Source organism: Salminus brasiliensis, chromosome 3, assembly GCF_030463535.1.
Source record: "Salminus brasiliensis chromosome 3, fSalBra1.hap2, whole genome shotgun sequence".
Taxonomy (NCBI): Eukaryota; Metazoa; Chordata; class Actinopteri; order Characiformes; family Bryconidae; genus Salminus; species Salminus brasiliensis.
In genome coordinates this window covers 33,868,215-33,890,465 of record NC_132880.1, presented here as the reverse complement: position 1 = coordinate 33,890,465, position 22,251 = coordinate 33,868,215, and the positions used below count along the sequence as shown (strand labels likewise).

At 40.1% G+C, this 22,251-nt stretch overlaps 1 protein-coding gene across 4 annotated transcripts in view; it reads left to right on the top strand.

Annotated features, from left to right (window-relative positions):
* The window catches only part of col16a1 (collagen, type XVI, alpha 1), a 111,071-nt gene extending 89,160 nt beyond the window's left edge, over positions 1 to 21,911 (top strand). For all 4 annotated transcript variants that reach the window (XM_072675940.1, XM_072675941.1, XM_072675942.1 and 1 more), the window contains 27 exons: positions 229 to 342; positions 658 to 699; positions 844 to 921; positions 2,719 to 2,763; positions 3,379 to 3,423; positions 5,891 to 5,944; positions 6,986 to 7,039; positions 7,507 to 7,560; positions 8,598 to 8,642; positions 8,785 to 8,838; positions 8,928 to 8,963; positions 9,064 to 9,126; positions 10,293 to 10,364; positions 10,637 to 10,690; positions 11,195 to 11,239; positions 11,394 to 11,438; positions 11,617 to 11,670; positions 12,856 to 12,909; positions 12,996 to 13,046; positions 13,155 to 13,244; positions 13,359 to 13,394; positions 13,517 to 13,561; positions 17,206 to 17,400; positions 17,537 to 17,600; positions 18,480 to 18,656; positions 18,746 to 18,823; positions 19,110 to 21,911. In XM_072675940.1, the coding sequence (XP_072532041.1) occupies positions 229 to 342; positions 658 to 699; positions 844 to 921; positions 2,719 to 2,763; positions 3,379 to 3,423; positions 5,891 to 5,944; positions 6,986 to 7,039; positions 7,507 to 7,560; positions 8,598 to 8,642; positions 8,785 to 8,838; positions 8,928 to 8,963; positions 9,064 to 9,126; positions 10,293 to 10,364; positions 10,637 to 10,690; positions 11,195 to 11,239; positions 11,394 to 11,438; positions 11,617 to 11,670; positions 12,856 to 12,909; positions 12,996 to 13,046; positions 13,155 to 13,244; positions 13,359 to 13,394; positions 13,517 to 13,561; positions 17,206 to 17,400; positions 17,537 to 17,600; positions 18,480 to 18,656; positions 18,746 to 18,823; positions 19,110 to 19,306 (1,941 nt within the window). In that variant the 3' untranslated portion in view covers positions 19,307 to 21,911. The remainder of the gene's footprint in view (positions 1 to 228; positions 343 to 657; positions 700 to 843; positions 922 to 2,718; positions 2,764 to 3,378; positions 3,424 to 5,890; positions 5,945 to 6,985; positions 7,040 to 7,506; positions 7,561 to 8,597; positions 8,643 to 8,784; positions 8,839 to 8,927; positions 8,964 to 9,063; positions 9,127 to 10,292; positions 10,365 to 10,636; positions 10,691 to 11,194; positions 11,240 to 11,393; positions 11,439 to 11,616; positions 11,671 to 12,855; positions 12,910 to 12,995; positions 13,047 to 13,154; positions 13,245 to 13,358; positions 13,395 to 13,516; positions 13,562 to 17,205; positions 17,401 to 17,536; positions 17,601 to 18,479; positions 18,657 to 18,745; positions 18,824 to 19,109) is intronic.
* Positions 21,912 to 22,251: the final 340 nt, after the last annotated feature.

The following is a 22,251-nucleotide window of genomic DNA, read 5'->3' as shown; positions in this document are numbered from 1 at the left end:
TTTTTCTTGATTCAATTGTGTACAATTTTTGGTTCAACTAAATTGAAAGACTTCAACATTTGTGTCTTTAAATTTAGTTGCTTTCTGCAGTGACTGTGTCTGTATGTAATATATTATATATGTGGAATGTTTATACACATTTGAGGCAATTCAATGCATTTTAATTAATGCAATTGTATTTTAAAGGGGGGCTCCTATGTGTGTAACTTTTAATGTGCTCTGCTGTAGGTGGTATGTGAAGACTGCTCCCAAGGCCTGCCAGGCGTGCCCGGCGTGGTTGACAAGGTTGAGAAGTCAGATCAGGGCAAGCCTGGCGTCATTTCCGTAGATGGCTGTGAGCGGGTGAGGGGGCTTTTTAGTGCCTGTTTTTTTTTTTTTTTTTTTTTTTTATCAGAGGGTGGTTTTGGGGTTCTGTTGACTTGGCTGTTTTAACTTTCTTTTTGATATTATACTTGAAAGCTGCAAAATCCTGCATTATCCAGACGTAGATGATGCAAGCACTGATGCAAAGCGTGTTATTTTGCAGCCGGCCGCCCAATAAACATTTAAATTAGCTCCTGGTCACACTTCTCTCTTGATATACCGTTGCGCAGGTTCAGCTCGTTTTGCAGTTGCATATGAATGAGCTTGTAATACAATCTCTGGTTGTTTCCACAGTGTCTCGAGAGGCTGCAGAGAGAGGAACCACCTAGAGGGCCTGTGAGTGTACGCAAAGCTATCCGGAAGCTATCTTTAACCACAGTGTTCTTTCATCCTGCGAGGCAGCCATTGCCTCAGCATGTCCTTAAGTCAACCCAGGATGTTTGTAATGTAGTGCCCATGTGCCTGTTTAATCTCTCCTAGGCTAGCAACAACAATGCTTGCACAGGTGTGCCAGGGACGCCTGGTATCCCAGGGCAACCGGGCATCAAAGGAGATCCGGTGAGAGCGAATGCTCGGCAGGACTTGCCAATTTTGCCCTGTCACGACAGAGGCTTATTCATTATCAGTATATTTGTACTGTGTGCATTTTAGGATTTCAGCATGTGATTTGCTGCAAGGGCAGTGGTCCTTGCTGTCTTTCTGCACCTTGGTATTGCTATGCAGCATGTTATTCACATACTCTCACTGTGTACTGTTCTATGTTATTCACATACTCTCACTGTGTACTGTTCTATGTTATTCACATACTCTTACTGTGTACTGTAGTATGTTGCCCATATCCATGTAATGTGCTGTACTGTACAGTCTTTTGAAAAAATAGGACACCCCATGAAAACCTTTGTCTTTTTTAATATCCTAATCATTTAATCTTGGATGGAGATGAAAGATGGAGGTAATACAACCACAAAACAGAAGAAATATCTATTAGGAAAGAAAGAGATGGCACAAGTTTGATTTTCATGTGAGATGTGCAAGGAGGAAACTCTTGGTGGCCAAAGCACATTGCTTTAAAAGTTTGTTTTGTCTAGATGTTCTCTGCCAGATTTAGTCTTGCCTAATGGTACATGCCGTACTTTTAGATCAACTCAACTTTAGACTTTTTCATGCTTTGTGTGGTCTGCAGTTGGACTGAACTTGCTAGGACGGCCTGAACTGGCCATGTTGGCAGTTGTTTCACTTGTAAATTATTTAGCAGACAGTGGAACGGCTGATCTCTAATTGTTCTGAGATCCTTTAAATTCCTCCCAGACTCATACACATCTCCTCAAGAGAGCTCATTGGATCTCACCATGGTAATAACACTCACTTTCCCAATCAAGAGCAAACCAAACTAAATGTCTGCGGTTTAAATAAGACAGACTCCTCCAAAGTCCTCTATACCCATGTTCTAATCATCAACAGCTGATGTGCTGCACCTGATTCTAATTGTAGGTATTTTAAGTAGTAATTTGCTAGTATTGACACAACATGAAGGAGAAGTGAGGATGTAGGGTGTATATAGGGCTGAGGGGAAGAAGTTGAGGCATGGTCCATCTCCCAAAATGTAATTATCCTGCTGTCCTGCTGTTTTCCTCACATGCATTTAAAAAGTTGTATATGTTCAGTTATATTGCCCCGTCTTTCAGTATTGTTCAGATCAAGATCAAATGTCCAGATGTAAAAAAAAAGACAAAGATTTTCATGAAATTACCTATTTTTACATGGCTGTATGTTGTGTGCATATGTTGCTTTACAGTATGTTATCTTCTTTGTATAATATACAGATTGCTTTTTTGTTAAAGACCTGCCATACTGAAATGATTGCATGCTTTGCTGTACAGCATGTCCGGAATATTTCCTAAAGGTCACAAACCTTAGTGCAGCACCACAGGGGTTGCAGAGGCTATTTAAATATATGGACATCCAAATTCATCACAGCATTTGTTTACTTATTGGGGTGTTCCTATAAGGCAATGCATAAATGAATGTTAAGCCTTTCGTGTTTTAAGATGCAACTCATGGATTTTTTGGAAAGTCAAGGTTTAGGTCATGGAGATGACTCCAGGGAAAAAGAGCAGTGTTTTGCATCAGTGACACTGTATACCCTTGTTTGTTTACTACATTATAACATGTTTTCTCTGTGGGCGAAAAGGGTCAAAATACATTTGAGCGACTATCGAAATGCTTGGGGGTGAGGCAGGGTACCCAAGTATGACCAAAGTGTGGGAAACACTGTATACTGTATGTTTTATGCAGTGTTACTGCGTGTTCTGTAATACTTTGTCACCATGCTCTCTATTTATTTATTTCTTTTAGGGCGACAGGGGTGAAAGAGGTCCTCCTGGCCTTCCTGGAAGCCCGGTAAGTCTGTTCAGTGCTTCTGTGGTTTTTTTCGGCATTGCCTGATTATCACCACTGGAGATCTATCCTCATTCTCTGGTGTTCAGTAGGAAAGGAAGATTATTTATTGTGTTTTTCTCTTCGCCATGGTTTCCCCTGACCGAAGGTCTCCGGTGCAAACATGAGCATTACGGAGGGGAAGTGCCCCTGTTTTTAGAAGAGGAGCAGAGGCTGAAACGCTCCTCATGCTCTGATTTGGCCATTAACATTTCATCCAGGAGCTCCCTGCTTGTTTACAGGGGCTACTTTGTTTCAGGTTCAGTGTTTTCAATTAGGAAAGATCAAAAAAGAGAAAACGCCCTTGGCTTTTTTTACAGCGAGGTCACAGAGCCCTCTAGTGTTGGGCTTTAACACTGCAACGCCCTCAGTGATGAGCCATTTGATTAACATGATTTGCAGATGGAGATAAGGACTAAATAAAAGATAAGGCATGGGATGTGCTAGTTAGGCCACATCTCATCAAATGCCACATTCTATATGTATTTTTTTTTTATTAATTTATAATTTACTATGTCTCAATTCCACACAATACTACACAGTATTAGTAAATATTACTCTGTCCTGTCTCTTTTTTAGGGTAATATTGGTTTCCCTGGTCCTCAAGGTCCTGCTGGTCTACCTGTAAGTGCACTGCACCTTAAATGAATGCATCAGTATATTAAAATATTTTACACAAACATACAAAAAGCCTATCTTACTGCCTACCTTACTGCCTGCCAGGCCTGTGGTCCTGATCAGAAGTTTCATATCTTGTATACTCAATCAAAGTGATGTCAAAAAGACAAAGGGAATCTCTTCTGTTTTCACGCTTGTTCTATTACTGAAAATCTGTAAGGCTGAACAGCAAGGGTACGTTGCTGACAGGCTATTTCCCTCTGCACTGTTTTGATCCGGGTTCAGTGATGAGTTCAGCATGGATTCTATTATCCGTGTGGCCCAGCTTAATGCCTGGTGTGCACTATCCGCATCCTCTAATTTCCCTCAGTCTCCTTCCGAATCTTTTAAAACTGCTGGCCTGACGATTGTTGATCTTTCCTCTCATTGTTTGTGCTTTTCCTATTAGCGCGGAAAAGCAGAACAGTAAGCCTGTGCTGTGGATTCTTGTTTCCTGAATTGAAATTTTATATAGCATTGATCTGCAGATTGACTAAATGTGTTACCGAACCCCTAGGTGGTGTGTGTAGTCAGCAAGCTTTTAGGACCACAAAGAAGCTGCCAGAAACACAGAGCTGTTGATTCGTTTAGCCTTCTCCTGTGGATGGGGTCGCTTTAATGATACATCGTGAGATAAATCCTAGTGATAATTATACCATGTGTAATGTGTTTTAAGTGTGTTTAATTAGCATACTGTGGAAGTCTACTTCTACTACCCTCTGTTCTCATAGGTTAATTTCTCCTCAGCTGATTTTGGCTTGAGTCTGTGTGCTGTGATGAATGAGGGCTGTCTTTACCTCATTGTTTTGTTGAGGTGGATTATCAGTGCAGTTTTAACGCATTAAGAACAGAAATCGGCCATCCTTCAAAACAGATATCGCAGTAGATATGTATAGGAATAACAACATTTAAAAATGAATTAAATGGTATTAAAACTAGAATTCCCATATTGGTGCATCACTAATTTAGGTGTCATATAAAAATAAGTATTTGAAGTTGTTAAGTATTGGGAAGTATGTGAATTTAGTTGGGGTCAAAAATGCCCAGATATGGTTTTACAAGACTATTTACAACCCTGTTATTTTGCCTCAGAATCAAACATGCTGATTGTCCTTTTATGGTGGCTCCTGATAATAATGAAGAGCTCTGCTTATGTTGGCTGGTTTATGTCACCTGCGACTGCCCACAAAAGCCATATAGCATAGCGTAGCATAGCATAGCACATTTGTTTTCACTTCCGATTTGTGGTTAGCTCCAGTTTGGTAGTCGGCTAAGGTAGTCCAGTTTGTTTCTGAGGGAGCGGATGTTGGAGAGACGAGACGGTAAAAGCCACTTGGGTAGCATGAGCTTTTAACTTAGCATGGATTCCTGTCTGCATCCCCAGCTGGCCTAGTCAACATAGTAACCCATATTCCCATAACTAGCAGAGTTTGGAAGTAATGTGCTACTCTCCAGTGTTATAGTTATCAGCAATATCATATTCTGCTAGTGGCCTGGGTGTATGTAAATTTTGGGGGCGTAAATAAAATAAGCCAAGACTATATAATTCGCCAGTTATGCCGAAATGTTCATTCTAGGACACCTTTAAACAATGCAGCAATAATCCTGAAAGATATAGTTTCATTTTATTCAAGGATGTCATGATAGGAAATCCTCATACCCTGCCATCCCTGCTTCCATTGTGAATTGTTCTGAGCATTGAGACTGACCCAAAGACTGACCTGTTGATGCCCAAATGCCCTGTCTGTGCCAAATCATTTTGATGCAGCCTTTTTCATTTCATGAGCTTGTTTTTAGGAAACCGCCTTGGCTTGAAACAAATACTGCCTTATTTCAGTACCTGCTACGCCCTGCTTAGGATTTTCATGCTGAATTCTTTGCAGAAGTGATCACAGAGAGTACGCTAAGCGATGTTAGTGACATATACAAGCATGGTGACTTTTAATGGATAATCTTATCTGTGATTCAGCGCAGGTGCACATATCTTTCATTATGCATCTCCAATAGCCGATGGGCACATTTTGTCCCGCGATAATAAAGGTAATATCTCTGCATCATTTGTTTGTTTACATGGAATACAGATGACAAGAGAGGAGAGATCAATAATTCATTCACCCCATTACCAGGCCTCGCTATGGAAGTAAATAATGAGATGGTGTCAGGATCCAGCGTAGCACATTAGCGCCGAGCTCGCAGAAATGAGATTTGAACTGCAAGGCAAGACTGCAGGCACCATTATAATCCCCTCAAATCATGATGCAGAACATAGGCTATCTGAGAGAGCTGTAAACAGCCACTTTAAAACTGTGCTTGATGGTCAAATTACTGCGGCAGTGCATCTCATGACATGGGCACACGTTAATATTCGTGAACAGTCCATCATTTTGTCATACTTTCTCTCAGTAGCCTCTGTTTGCTATCGTTTGTATCTTAGGGTCAGCAAGGTGAGAGAGGATCACATGGGCTTCCTGGACACAAAGGGGAACAGGTACGTCTGTTTATATGCGTTGTCTTCTTGGACACATTTTAGGTCAAAGAAGTTTGAAGTGAATGCACACTGATCAGCCATGACCAGCATTGGTTATCCTTATCTAGAGTTTCATCTGTCAAGGGATGGGATATATTGGCATACATCCCACCCATTGATTAATGAGCAGTTTAAGGATCTAATCCACTTTAAAGGGTCAAATTATGATGGCTAGACTGGGTCAGAATAATCTCCTGGTGAAAGGCTCTTGGACACTTAAGGCTCATTGATGCAATCCATGGAGGTCCCACCTCGCAAATTGCAGGACTTAAAGTATCTGCTGCCAAAGATTTGGTGCCAGATACTACAGAATGCCTTACGAGGTCTTGTAGAGTCCATGCTTTAAATGCTCAGATCTGCTGTGATGGCACATACTCAGTGTTAATGTTATGGCAGGTCAGTGTATATTTGTTGTTTTTGTTATGGTTATGATTTTGAAGTTGACACTGTCCATAATTTTATAGACACAAGCTCATGCAATGATTCTTCTGAAATCAGGAATATTATTGGGGAATTGCTGCAGTAACGGCCTGTGCTTCTCTGTGAACCCTTTACATTACACTCCACAAATGTTGGCATCTGAGCATTTGATTGCATTCAGCCAAGCACATTAGTGAGAGCTGATGTTGGATGATCAGTTCTGGATCATAAACCTCACTTCAAGTCATCTGAAAGGTATTAGATGGAGCTCCATCACTCCAGAGAGCACAGTTCCACTGCTCCACAGCTCAATGCTGGTGGGCTTTATACACCTCTAGCTGATGCTTGGCATTGGGCATGGTGACCTTGGGCTCAAGAGGACTGTTTCAGAACATCCCATTGTATTGCCAATGCATATCTGTAAAAAATATACAATGAACACCTATGTGCAAAAGTTGAATTTAAAGAACAGTGTCTGAATACTTTTGGACATATAGTAACAAATATTTGACATCTATTATAGATCTATTAGCATTTTTCTATTATTCTATAAGTGATTCCTCTCTATTCTATTTTTAACAGGGTCCACCTGGAATTCCTGGATACCCAGGAACTATGGGACCGCCTGGACTTCCTGTATGTCACATTTATGTCTTGTGTTCTCACTACTGTCCATTTTTGTAAATATTGGCAAACGTTAGAAATATATGACATCGGTTGTTAAACATCATCATGCTATTGGTCTTTGCAATACCTCTAGTACATAAAATTGCATACATTGGCAATTGAGCCTTCTAACTAAATGTTTGCTTACTGTGTACTTTTTTTACTGAGACCATCTCAACCAATCACAGCTCTAGCTGACTGATTCTGTTGTTTTTTGGGGATGAATCAAGGTAATGATGAAATGTGAAATTTGTGAAATTCCAGAAAAATCAAATAGCATATTTTAGGGTGTGTTGCAATTATAAGTCTTAATAAAAGATGTCTATATGAATTAACCCTAGTACATACTGGTTGCTGTTCATACAGGTTTAGTGGGTTTAGTGTGAATTGTGTGGCTTAATCTCTGATCCATTCTTACTGTTTGTTTGCTACTTTAGGGGCTAAAAGGAGAGAGAGGCAGCCCAGGAGTTGTGGGACAAAAAGGAGAATCAGTAAGGACCCTTTTCTTTGCAATATTCCAATCTGTTAAATTCAGTATATTAAAGCTAATTTGATATTAAAATGAGCAGAAGTGTGTCTCTTTAAAGAAAGTGACATAAAAGCACCAGTGAGCTGGAAGAAGAAACCTTTTGAGGAACCAAGACTCACAAGAGGGACCCATCCTCCTCATAAAACTGTTTGGTCCGGTGTGTTGATATAATCAGAATTGAATATAATATAATTAAGATAATAAAGTTATAATGTTAAAAAAAAATAAAAGAAACGATGATGATTAATAGTGGTAATGATAATCGTAGCATGCGAGTCCATGTAAATGTCTGCATAGTCAGGAATAGAGGGGGGCATATAGCAGTGGATGGAGGGTGGGCAGCTGGTCTGACGCGGGAAGTAGGTAAGCTCCACGGTCAGTCTTCCAGGCCAGACAGGTGGGAAGTCATTAACTCTATGAAGGTAAAGAGGATTAATGGAGTACAGAAAATGTCAACGTTATAAACAGTATGGCTAACGACTCCAGAGCCAGAAGGTAACGCAGACACGGGAGCGCATCCATCCGCTCCACTGTACACATAACGCAATACAATATTAGAACAGCAGTGCATTTGGCTTTGGATCATCTGAGGAAAGATCATGTAAGGTTTGGTTTTATTGTTATGACTGTAATGAATGTAGAAGCTGCTGTGGTTTTGAGCAGTTTAGTACGATATGATATGATAATACATTTGTATCAAGAGTATATGCGAGGGGCAGATATGAATTTCATAAGCTAGAAGAAGTTAAAGGTCTTTTTTTGGCATCAGTAAAAGTATGGGTAACATAGCACTTGTATCCACGCCAAATGCCTGAACAGTCCCTGAACACCCACATGTGAAATGTGGTGCACTTTAGCTGTTGCAGTGTGAAACCGACCGAAACAAATAAACAAGAAGCAGCGCCACAAAAACCCAAACCTCTGGAGCAGGCTTCAGTTAATCGAACAAGGAGTGAAAACAGACTAACGAAAAAAAAACATTTTTGTTCGCTTGTACAGGGCCCACCAGGATCTCCAGGTTTTCAAGGACAACAAGGCCCAGCTGTAAGAACACCATCACCCTTCCTACAGTTAGACATTTTGTGTATAAAGATTTCAAATGTGCTTACAGTGAAGTTACAGGTCTAAGCTCTGTCTGTAGTATATTCTTATTAGCTTGGATGTAAACATGCCTGTATGCTTATAGGGTCCCAAAGGGGAAGCAGGAGCGGCAGGACCCTTAGGATCAAAGGGAGATCAGGTATGACAAGAACTACACAGAAAGGTGTTGTAGTTGTAGTGTTGCAGAATCCCCAGTAAGAATTGTTCCTGGTGTTGTTTTTTATGTAGGGTTTCCCAGGACCACCAGGATTCCCAGGACAGCAGGTAGAACATAATTAACAATCAATTATTTCCGATCAATGTATTGCTTGACTGTGTAACTTGCACAGTCTAACTGAAGGTCTAACTGCTGCTATCTTTTCAGGGACCACCAGGATTTCCAGGAAAAGCTGGTCCTACTGGACCACCAGGGCCAAAGGCAGAACCGGCAAGTAACAATATTGTTAATGTATCTATTCAAAGTGATTGTTGACGTGATATTGTACTGTATGCTGTGACCATGCAGAGTTATTATAATGATTATCAATATCAATGTGTTATACCTTTAAGCCAAACCTTTAAGCCAAAATGACCACCTGCTTAGTATGCTGTTGTTGCCAAAACAGATCACTCTACAGGACCTCTAAATGTATTTTGTGGTATCTAGCACCAAAATGTTATAGCAGGTCCTTTAAGGTATGTAAATTGTGAGTTGGAGCCATACAGATCATACATCCTAAAGCAAATATTATGGGTATATCATATTATATGGCCAAATCAGTGATATAAACCAATCTAGGGGAACACGTCATGTCTTCTGTCAGGAAGCTGAAGTTTTGGCTGCATTGGACCTTTCAACAGGACAATGATCCCAAGCATACCTCCAGTATGTATAAGTCCACCAAGGTTTGGTTTCAGAAAAAGTCCTGGAAGATTCTGGAGTGATCGTCACGGTTGCCTGACTTGAACCCCTTAGAAAATTCTTGGGTGGATTTGTAGAAGACAGTCATAGCACACAAACACAAAAATACTAGTGAGTGGTACTGTGTGGCCACAGTGTTTTAGTCATAATGAATAACTAAAAATAATCATGACCACTTTAAATTTTTATTTAAAAAAAAATGAACATGGACAGGATTACATGAAATTTAATTTAGTTATACTTACATGTTTGGCTTTGTTTCTTGAGAAACATTTTCATCAAAACCAGTGAAAACAGGCACTGGCCTGCTCACAGTAACTTTCTGCTGCTGTTGTTATGCTATTTTATGAAATAAGTTATGATCTATTTAAATATTATATAGATGTTATGATCTGTACAATCTTTAATATTTAATATGTTATTCAAATTTTGTAATTCATTGTCATTCAACTGAAAAAAAAAATGTTTTTTTTTTTTTATCATTTTTTCTATGGAATATTTTCACAGACCAAAATTTCAAACGCATGGAATACTAGTATTTTGACCCTATTGGCAGCCTCAGGACAACTCATGACACCTACATATTGTTATTAATCTAATTCCAAAAAATCTGTTAACTGAATCTCTAACAATGCTTGACTGGATTTGTGGTGAGCCTAGCTCTTTAAATTCTTTCTATTTCTCTTCTCTAGGGCAGCCCTGGAGCCCAAGGTCCACAAGGACCCCCAGGCCCTCCTGGATCTGCAGGACGCCCAGGCATACAGGTGAGGGGCCAGACCCAGGAAGCTATGGAACTGTGGCATCTTTAAAGCTAATTTAGCATCTGTGCCTGTGTGGGAGGCTGGGAGCAAGGCCAGCTCTGCATCCCCAAGAGAATAGCCCTGCCCTGGCACTGAGTCCAAGAAAAGCATTTAGTGACGATGTACACGGCACAATGTCTCTACCCGCAAGACCGCTGCAGCCATCAGTGTTTTGCTGCTTCTCTACAATCGTTTATACATACATAGGTGTGATTTCCTTGTCTGTCTGTCTGTAGGGCCCTCCTGGGATTGAAGGTCACGATGGGAAGGACGGAAAACCAGGACTGCGGGTGAGAGGATATTTAAAATATTATAAGTTCATAGCTTCTTCATTACTGTCACAGTAATATTACTTTACGGGTTTATGGATCCATACTTCTAGCACACTTGTCAGGAACCCTCCATCAGCAATTTTAGGATACAGCTCAACATATATTTTGTAGCTTGACTGCTTTAATATATTGCCAATAGAATAGGACTTTCTGATACAGATAAACATGAACCTATTGGCTAATTCCAGGTGTGGGCTAAAGGGGTATAAAGCCCCCAGCAATAAATATTTTTCTCTCTGAAATCCAATACTTTTAGGATGTGTTGGGTAGTTGGAGATCAAAGCCTTCCCTGGACTGTACAGACAGTTACTTCAACAAACACAAGATTATAATACCTTTGATTGTGGAAGAATACTTTATTTTGTCCAATTACTTTTGTCAATATAGTGTATGCCATCAGAAGGGGGGGAGTATCCCTTTTTTAAATGATGTAATTCTTAAATCTTTTCTATCGTCTTTCAGGGTGATCCAGGTCCAGCTGGGCCTGCCGGACTCAGGGGAATACCAGTATGCACAATGAACACAAAGCTTGACATTTTTAATATTTTTTTTATAAATATTACAGTTCAGACATTCCCCTATCAAACATTCAGAATTAAACTAGACTTGCTCTGTGTGTGTGTGTGTTGCATATGACTGATGATGCTATTTTCCATGGCAGGGTTTCAAGGGCATAAAGGGTCATACAGGCTTCCCAGGACTAAAAGTAGGGAGATTTTTTTTGTTTGCTTGTTTTTGGTATCTATTTCATTACTTATGTTATCTCATTAAACCGGTATCTTTTGCACCTTTTGGTTTCATTGTAGTATTTGATTTCTTTGCTGCTTCATCTCTCTCTCTGTCTCTGCTTTTTTAATTTTTATTCTCTCTTTTTTGCACTTCAGGGAGATATTGGACCACAGGGCCCAACTGGGGCAGCAGGAAGACCAGGGCTTGAGGTGAGCACTATCATATCTGCCCCCTAAGGCTTCGCACCCTAGAAAGGAAATATTTGGTATACGGTTGAAATGAGTTCAAAAACCTTGGTTCTCTGCTGAAATAAGTTCAGAAAGTCGCACTGTGAACTAACACATTTAAAAGCAAGAGCCCAGTGATTCTTTAAAATAAAATAAAAAAACTTTGCCCAAATGTACCCAGATAGTAGAGATGGGTTTGGTGCATTGTGGTGTCCTAAATGTTGTCAGTCAATATTCACCCATCTCTTTTCTGTAAATACAAGGCTCACATTACATCTCTCACATCTTATCCAAGTTTAAATTGGATAAAATTTAGCTCAAAAACGAAGAAAACCTCAGTGTTACTGAACGCTTGGGACAGCCCTTTTAGACAACAGGCATTATGGGGAATTCCTCATGCAGGCATATGCAGGCCACATACAACTGTCAAGACTCTTTTTCTACTTATAGCTGTTATTGATAACTGTTAATCTCCAATCTGAAGAAATATGTTCATGAATAAAAATAAGAAACATTGCAGGACACAGGAAACAGGAAATCAGACTATGGGGACATTATAACACTGTGCCAGGTTTTAGCCTACCCCATGAATTTTGTATAGCTCACAGTAGGGCTGGGCAATATGGTAAAAAAAAAAAAACTTAATATTTAAAGACATTTTCACGATACACAATATTAATCACTATTTAAACAAATAAAATTAAAAAACAAATTAAACAATATTTTGTGTCATGCAGACAAATCCAGACCCAAATACTCCTTCCTACTCCATCCAAATAAACAGGACTAATTACACTCCCTCTAATGAAATGTGCAGTTAGTCTGTGTTTTGAAAGTACTGCAGATATCAACAATATATTCATAAAAGCATATTGTGTATCATATTGTCATATTGCCCACCCCTAGTTCACAGTAAGTCATACTGTATCCAACCAGAAATCCACAAATGTGTGTTAACATTTTTTAATATTAATAACCTGGATGTTTGAATGGATTGAGAGACACATGAATGCAGATTTATATTTAAAAATATTTGGGTGACTGGTTACCATCTAGTGTTCTCTAGCAATGGTAGCCTCTTAGCTCCAATATAAAACTAAAGAAGCGAAATCTGGACACCAAACAAATCTTAATTTTCACTTCGCTCACTTTCACTATTGATTTTAGGGTGATCCTGGACCACCAGGACCACAAGGACCACCAGGAGCACCAGGACATCTGGTAAGCCTAAAAGAATGTGTGCTTCTATGATAGTCCACTATATACTAATAATATGTGGTATTAATAGTTTGTAATTCGCTGAACAGGGTGCTGCAGGTCCCCCAGGTCAACCAGGACCAGCTGGAGCTTCTGGCTTGGTGAGTGAGCAAAAGTCAAACAAGCCTATATAATGTGCTTAATGATATCCCACTCTAGGCTGGTTTCCTGTCTTATTCAACTGACTCTGGCCTTCTGTCAATCTGTAGGGCATTAAAGGTGACAAGGGCGAAGGAGGAGAGAGAGGGCTGCCAGGAATGCCTGGGCCTCCAGGGGCCCCTGGGCATCCAGGACAGATGGTCTGTACTTGCAGTTTATTACAAATTTGTGAGCCTCATGCTGTAACCTTTGTGTTTCAGTCTTAATACTTTGGAATAACAGTTGATCAAGTTTTTACATTTGTCTGTACTCAGGGAGAGCCAGGCAGTGATGGTACAGTGGGTAAAGATGTAAGTCACGTTTCTGATTGATCAGGCCCTAAAGCCATGACCCGGTGAGGTCACTACACTCGATAGTTCAGTCGAATTTGATGATTCTTTGTTTCAGCTGACTTTCCTAATCTGCTTTTTAGGGAACACCTGGCCTGCCAGGAGAGGCTGGTCAACATGGACAGAAGGTTTGTCTGTTTTTTTTCTGTTGTTTTGGCGCTTTATTAAAAAATGCTGTATATACATATAAGACATGCATGCATAGTCCAAAAAATAGCCCAACAAGACTCAAATATTACGAGTAAAAATTGCAAATAGTCTTTTGTTTTCATTCATCAATTTTACAGATGACAGAAAATCCATTAAGCACAAATTTAACATAAGTTTAAGACAGACTTTAGAAGAATGTTAGCTATTATGCTATTATTGCTCCTACACATTTTGTAGGCTGCTTGTTCACATGTTCCTGTGCTTTCAATGGATAAATCACATAGCGATGCAGTGAACTACATTACAGTACATTAATATGTGAATTTGTCAGGATTAACAGCTTCAGAAGAGCACACTTGTCTAAGAGTTCACTCCACTGCCAGGATGTCATGAGTTTGAATCCCAGAAATGCTGCAGCCATGTTAACCTGCACCCCTTTTAAGCAATTATCTGCTGATCCAGATATGATCCCTAATTCTCAGTATTTGGAGAAGTAAACTCCTATTTAGCATTTTTGTTGGCAACTTTTGCTGCCAGACTTTGTTTTTTAATTGTTCGATTTGATGCTCAAAGCTGAAGTTGTTAACTCTGTGATTCCCATAAGATATGCTTACAAGATATGCTTGCTAGGCAGTCATTTACACTATATGTTCATGGATGTTCAATGTTTATGAACACCCTTTCTAATGAATGCATTCAGCCACCCATTTCTGTCACAGATTGTCTATTCTCAGTAGAGAGGTATTGTCAATAGAATAGCAGATAAACATGAACCCAACAGCACAATGCCTAATGACAGGTGTGGGCTAGAGGAATATAAAGCCCCCCCTCCACAGCGTTGCGCTGTGGAGCAGTGGAACTGTGTTCTCTAGAATAATGGTGCGCCAATATGTTTGAGATGAGTTGGAGAGTTGGGGAGGAGGTGGGACAATGATCAACCAACTTCCTGACCTCACTAACACACTTGTCGCTGAATGCTATCAAATCAGCACAGCAGTGCTCCAAAATCTAGTAGAAAGCCTTCCATGCACAGTATGTCTACTCAGTTACTCCAAACAAAGCAGGTAAAGCTTTGTATTAATACCCTTGATTTCAGAAGAAACAATGAATGAGTAGGTGTCCCAATACGTTTGTCCATATAGTGTAATTTCTTATACTTGGTTGCACATCCTTGTGCTTTAGTGTCGTCATTAAAGCAGCATTTCACCAGCTGTTTCAAAGTAAGACTTGGTTTTGAGGTCTGGTAATCCTTCTGGTCAGTGTCCCAGTGTTTCATAATATCTGTTGAATCAGTCATAAATTGTTGTCCTTTAGGAACCACAAAATGTGGGTGTGTCATTGTAGTACTCTGCATGGACCAAAAACAAAAAGTTGACAGACATGATGAGATCCTTCTTCCAGATGGCAAATTTGCCTCATCATGTTTTAAAAACCCAAAGACTTTTAAGAACCTTCTGATTATCTTCCATTTTTGATAGCAGTTTTCTCTTCCCAACAAGTTGACTAACTTTTGCTCCCTCTGCCCTCATCGCAATTTATTTAGCGCCCTCTTGAGGCGTTGTGAAGTAGTCATGCTCCAATGACTCCAATAATGTTAACCAGCTTGATTCCTTTTTCTCCTCCCACTCCTGTTCACCTATCAGCCGGTTCCTTTGTTAAGGTCATACACCTCACCCTGTCCGTGTTAACTTCCGCCCTCTCCAAAGCCAACCACCTACAACACCTTTCAGCCATACAGTATAACTGTGTGGCTTTACATGCTTGTGCATGGATGTTGAGTAGACAAGCAGCTTCTTCTTCTCTCAAACCCACAGCAGGAGGTTGTCATCATACAGGCACTCAGCTGACTTACACTCGCTAATGCTACTGATGCTGTTGGTTTCGAGGGTGTTCTTGTTCATCTGCTATGCCATGGAGATTAGAGACTTGTCATGGAGATCACAGTGCCTAAAGAGCGATATTATCAGGAACCCATCCCACAAGGACTTCTTTGCTTGAATAGTGTATTTAGTGAATGTGTAGTTTATCACTTATTCAGATATTACTTACTATAATACTTTATATTTATTTAATGTTAAACAAAAAATACAGTGAATATTGCAGAAGATTATGTTCTCTGTACTGGGCCTGTAAAACTTAATAAAATCATAGTGTAGTTTGAAGGTACTGATTAAACTGCACCTTCTGTAGGCATATCTAATCTTTTGAGATTCACAGTGTTAACAACTTCAGCTTTGAGAATCAAATCCAACAATTAAAAAGTCCTGTAAAAAACAGTACAAAGTCTGGCAGCAAAAAAAAAGTGTTAATAGGAGTTTACGTCGCCAAATGCAATTCCAATTGAACATTAGAGATCATATCTGGATCAGCAGATAATTGCTTAAAAAGGGTGAGGGTTAACACAGCTTCATTACGGGGATATTTTTGCCCATGTAGTGTATTATAAAATATCAAAGATATCACGTTTAATCTAAGCTAATTATGAACATTTTTAAACAAAATATTCCACCTGAACAAAACTTTTAAAAACCCCATTCATTAATTCAGTAAAAGAAAGCATCAGCGAAGTTCCATAAATGTGAATGTAGATGTTTGTTTCCAGCTTTCACCTCATCACAGCTCCAGCCTCTCCAATTATTTGTTTAATTCCACCACCAGCACGCTTGATTTAACCTAATGAAGCACTGATTAGCCAAGTCAGGTATTGGATGATAGCTACAGTTCAAATTGGGCTCGGGGAAATATTTGGAAATGGTTAAATGAACACATTGGCATACACTGGCATCACTACACTACTTTCTTAATAATGATGTTATTTGCATTAGTTTAATAGTAGTGGTTTTCTGAGCAAACGAGCACTACTTTCGGGTTTTGCTCAGATACTATAGGCTCATTTACCCCTAAGGCTTATTTATGCTCAGTGCTATACTCTGCGTTTATTTAGTCTGCATTTGTGGACATTCTGCGAAAGCTTACGGACATGGATAGAAAGTAGCAGTACCATTGCAAATTGAGGAGCAGTGGTGGCTCAGCGGATAGAGCGCTGTGTTATTTCTGAAAGGGTTGTGGGTTTAATACCCGAGCTCACCAAGCTGCCACTGTTGGGCCCTTGAGCAAGACCCATTACCCTCCCTGCTCAGCTGCCTACTGCCCAGACACATGGGCCCATTGTCACTGTGTGTATTTGATCACTAATGGCCCAACTAGAGGCCCAATTTCATCTGTGTCTTAACAGGTGAATGGTGAAAATGGTTGTCTTGTCTTAAATTGTGGGGGCAGTAGACAATAGTTCGAGTGAGATATGACCACTGCCATATGGACATGATGAAGAGCAACAGTTTACAGCCGTTTGCACTGCTGCCTCTTTCATGCCTCTTTTATGTAGTAAAGACATTATCACGACCTTCTCTGCCATCACCATGTTTGTTGTTGTCAAAAACGTTTGACGCTGAACTGCCCTCTAGTGGATGATCCATGTCCAGTGAACGTCCATGACAGCATAAAGGTGGGAAGTAACGGTTACGTCATTTGAAAGGACATGTTCATTTCTGTACATAAAAGGAGTAAAAATTAGCCTTTAACCACTTGCCTGAGTTTATAGCCTTGTATGTTCGCTCCTCAGGGTGAGGCAGGATCACCAGGACTGAGGGGTCCACCAGGAGAGCGTGGACGTCCAGGACCACCAGGAGGAGGACCTTTCTCCTCTAAAGACTCTGGAGGACTAATGGGACCAACAGGGCCACGTGGAGAGAGAGGTAGCCCTGGAACCCCTGGACAGTCTGGCTCCCCTGGACCACCAGGAATCCCAGGAAATGATGTAAGGCTGAACACCAGTTTATCTGAACCACACTGCAGCTGCATGAACAACAACTTTGCAAAAGTAGCATGTTTAAAAATAGACTGTCTGGCAGTAGGACAACAGTTTTAATGTGCTATTCTTTCCCTTCTTTCAGGCTGTTGTCAACTATGAGGACATCAGGTCTTTTATCAGACAGCAGGTCATAAAGATATTTGATGGTGAGAGAACCTCTGCTGTCACTTGGCTTTCATATAATTGTCCTCGAATATAAAGTACAGACACATTTCTTCCAGGAAAAGCTGAAACTGTTACTAAAATAACCCCAAACATCCCCAAACAGTGCCAGCTTGTCTCTGTGAGTAGAGGCAGAACACATAAATTACTTTCACATTACAGTACCTAATCATAATACATATGCATAATACAAGAGAATTTCATTATAAAGGTGCATATGACAAACAGCTGGGACTATTAAATGATTAAAAAATTTAATTATGATTGATTGCATTATTTCGTGTGGTTCAAATTAATTGGAATTAATGACATTAATGACACTTATATACTTTAACAGTAGCACATTTTAATTTAGTACCTTTTTCTTTTTTTTACATATCCCAGCTTAGAAAGGTAAGGGGCAGAGCCCAGAGTCAGTCATGCTACAGCACCCCTGAAGTAGAAAGGGTTGAAGTGCCTTTCTCAAGGGCTAAACAGGTATAGCTTAGTGAAGAGGGGTATTGAACCCTCAACCTTGTGATCAATAACTCACATTGGCCCACACTTCTTGGCCCATATTCTTCACCCTCATAACTACATTGCTGTCATAATTAATGTCAGTTTCAAAGGCCCTAAAATTGAACCCTGTGGAACTTCACAAAGTATGCTGACGATTACTAAGTTATTTACATTATTTCTGCATTAGGATTGAAAATTAACCTAGAGTTTAAAAGGTTACCTTGTTTTTGTACCTACATAAGTAGACAAACTAAGCTCCACTGGAAAATATTTATGACTAATCTATGAATAATCCAGTTATCATCATGTTTGTAAGTCTTAGGTTCCATCTTCAATTCATCTTTGATATTTACTTCTTGCCGCAGAGCGAATGGCCTACTACATGTCACGCATTCAGATGCCAGTAGAGATGGTAGCATCGCCTGGACGACCTGGACCCCCAGGAAAAGATGGAAACCCAGGAATCCAGGGGTCCCCAGGGCTGCCGGGCCGTCCTGGACAGATCGGGCGTGAGGGCAGACAGGGACCTATGGGCCCACATGGTAAGAGCAGCGCTGTCCTGATTTTGACAAGAATAAACACTGTATGCCTTGGGCTCAATATTGTACTCAAAACTGGAATGTGTCTGCAGGCCCACCTGGTGTAAAAGGAGAGAAAGGAGATAAGGGTGTGGGAGAGATGGGAGATTCCGGACCCCCAGGCGCTCCAGGTGAGAGCTTAGATAAGTGGTGGTGGAATGGGTCAGAATACAGAGAGTATGTCCATGCTCGAGTTGTTTGACCTTTCTTTTGCAACATTTTGTTATGTCACAGTCATTCAAATAACCTATATCTACAGTTTTACATACAATACATAATTTAAATAGCTAACATCAAATAATTTAGAATTACAGACAGCTTTAACTAATAATAGCCGACCAAGGTTAAGTCAAGTACCACATTTTTTGTTAGTTATTTATATCCTCACCCCCCCCCCCCCCCCCTTCTTTCCCTCAGGTATTCCTGGAGCACCTGGCTATGGTAAGATGGGACCACCAGGCCCCTCTGGTCAACAGGGTATCCCCGGTATTCCTGGACCTCCAGGGGCCCCTGGACAGAAGGGCAAAGATGGCCGTTGTCACCCCTCTGACTGTATGAGTGGGCCTGTGGAGTACAACCCTAAAGGCCCACAAATCAAAGGCCCCATGTACTAAAGGGAGAACATGAGAGAGTATGAGGGGACAAGAGAGAGGGAAAGAAAAAGGATGAGACTGAAACATCAGCATTCTCATCATGATATTGAATCTGCCAGCTAACGCACCTTAGAAGATCCCTGGAAAAACTAGTGGAATTAATGGCCATTGGTGTCACCATACAAAGGCAAATGCTACTGCGCCAGGGTGCTGGCGTACCACCAAAGGAGTTCTATAAGCTATCTGTTAAAGGAGAACCAGTGCCTAAAGGATATCGATTCCCTGCAATTACAGCTACAAACTCTCTTGGAATACCTGGATTATCACCCGTCATGCCTCTCTTTAATTTAGAGTTCTCTACTTTCTGATTTGGAGTTTCTGTTTACTAAAGCTTGACTGAAGACTCCCAGATTGAGGGCCCTGACCAAAAAAAAAAGAACTTCACTACCTTCAACACACTGATTTATTGGCTTCGATGGTGTCATCAGTGAGAAGCTCGACTATGAACCGGTTTTATTCCCTGCCAACGCTCCCTATTTGCACCGTGTTTTTTAGTGCTGGAATGCTTTTGCTGCAAATAGTCCTCCAGTTTTGGGTCTTCCTGGCAGCTGCTGCATTTTGCTGATTTACTGCTTTGCTGAGAAATATTTCACACTGTCCGTTTTGGAATATTTTCCCTTTTACATTAACCTCATCAAGACGCCCTAAAGGAAAGTCCCTTCCATCTCATTTTGGGCCAGATATTGCTCCCTAATATAAAAGGTTCTGTCCTAATCCTCTTGTAAAGGTACAAACGAGATATAATGATGCCTATTTCCCTGGAGGTTATGTTGTACATATTTGTATTTATATGTAACGGCTTTTTATACATTTGTAATAGATTGGCATCAGCATGAGAGTCATTATATTTGCCCGTGTCATCTCAGATCTGTTGTGGGATTTTTAGAAAGCACTAAACAAGGCAATATTTTGTAAAAATGTTGAAGTTAATGACTTTTTTCTGAGTGGGAAATTTTGTGCTATAGAATCATATAGAAAGATATTGTGAGCAATTTTTAGTGTCACTTCCATCCATGGCCTCGTACCATTAACCTTTCAAACCTCCACTCTCATGCCTTTTAGACTTGAACTCCTTTGTTTGATATACTGTACCATTTTCAGGTGAACCAAGTGCTTCCACACAGATTTTCTTTGCTGTGTTTTCATATTCATTCTGAAAAGGGCATCAGCTTTCCCATCAGCTGTATTCTAGTCTTCATCCCATAGTCTGAAAGCTGTCCTGATTTCACACCATTCACCACGCTGCTGTGTGCCAGCCAGATGCCAACCTGATGCATTTACAGTCAGCACTTTATCCTCTCTCTGTCAGACGTTTAGAACTCTATGTGTATGTGTGTGTGTGTGTGTGTGTGTGTCTGGTGTGTGTATGATGCCTTTGATTTTTAAAACAAAAGAGCCAAACCACTTCTTCTAGGCTGTGTCTGTTTCGGGATTTTAAAGCATGTGTGCTTGTGGGAGAGGAGCAGGCTTCTTCACCTTCTTCAGGCTTTAGGAGTTGGAGTCATTTAAAGGTGCACTATGTAGGAATGAAGGTCCATCAGCGTATTTAAGCCATTTGAACCAATTTAACCTGCATGGTAATATTAGAAATCTAATCAGACTTTTTTAAAGAGTCTCTTTTAGGGATGGGAATATTTTGCTGATGCCTATATTCAATACACTTTTCATACACATATCTGTCAGTGCCATGTCTACCTACTAACACCTGAATGGTAATGAATTTTTGGTCAAATCTAAAAATCCAATGCCAATATCCAATATCCTTCAGATACCAATTAATGTTTTCTTTAACAATTATCTGCTTATATTGATATGATTTTGTTCTCACTGTGCATCCCTAGTCCGTAAAATGGAATTAGTAATTAGTACTGCCTACTAATTTGTAGTGAATTGTGGCAAAATGATGATATTGTATCATTATTGAGATCCATTTTGTTATCCTGACATGTATAAGCATATCATGGATATAGTCAGAACTTAAAGACGACTGACCAACTCCATGCTTCTTTACAGAGAGCATAATTTCCCCTTTTAAATTGAATGCAGAGTCAGAATATTGTGATACATATTGGGCCGGTTTCCCAGACAGGGATTAAGCCTAGTTCAGGACTGTATTTTTCTTTCAAAGGAAATTTGGATTTCCATTTAGAGTGCTTTATAGTCCCGGACTTGGCTTAATCCCTGTCTGGAAAACCAACCCAAAGTGTATTATGGAAATGTATGTCAGTATTGTGATACAGAATATCTGCCATATTGCCCACCCCTAATTTGTACAGTTTCAGCTTAGAAGATCCTACATAATGCACCTTAAAGAAAATCTTTACAGTGCTTTCAGCTACCAAGGGTTACCCAAACGTACATAAAAATGACTCAGAACCTCAAACTGATCTAGAATGACTTGCTGTTTGTCTCTTCATGTTGCAATGCTGTAACAAACCTCATGCTTAAAAAAGGGGGGGAAGCCACCATTACTTATGGATCCATTGTGTTGTTCATGTTGTAGCCACTTGTGTGCAAATCATTTTTTTAATGAAAAATAAGAAAAGCAATAAAGTTTTTAAAGCAGGCTGGTATGGATTCATTCAATGGAACACCAACGAACAGTATCCACAAAGCACCGATCCCTCGCGTTCTTTACTTTTCTGACATCATACTGCACATATTACTGACTACTGACTACGGCTTTGGATTGCAGGCCCGCTGAACCGCACAGTGTTTCCTCTGCTCTGAATCTCCTATTCTCAAGGTATCGGAGGTGAGATGGCTGATTTTAATTGGATATAATAAAGCAAGGAAAACACTGGCTCACTGACTCTCCAACAGTTGATTGGATCTATATTGAATTAATATATTTTAAATTATTTTCAGTGGGACATCATCACTGACACTGCATCATTTGTAATTTG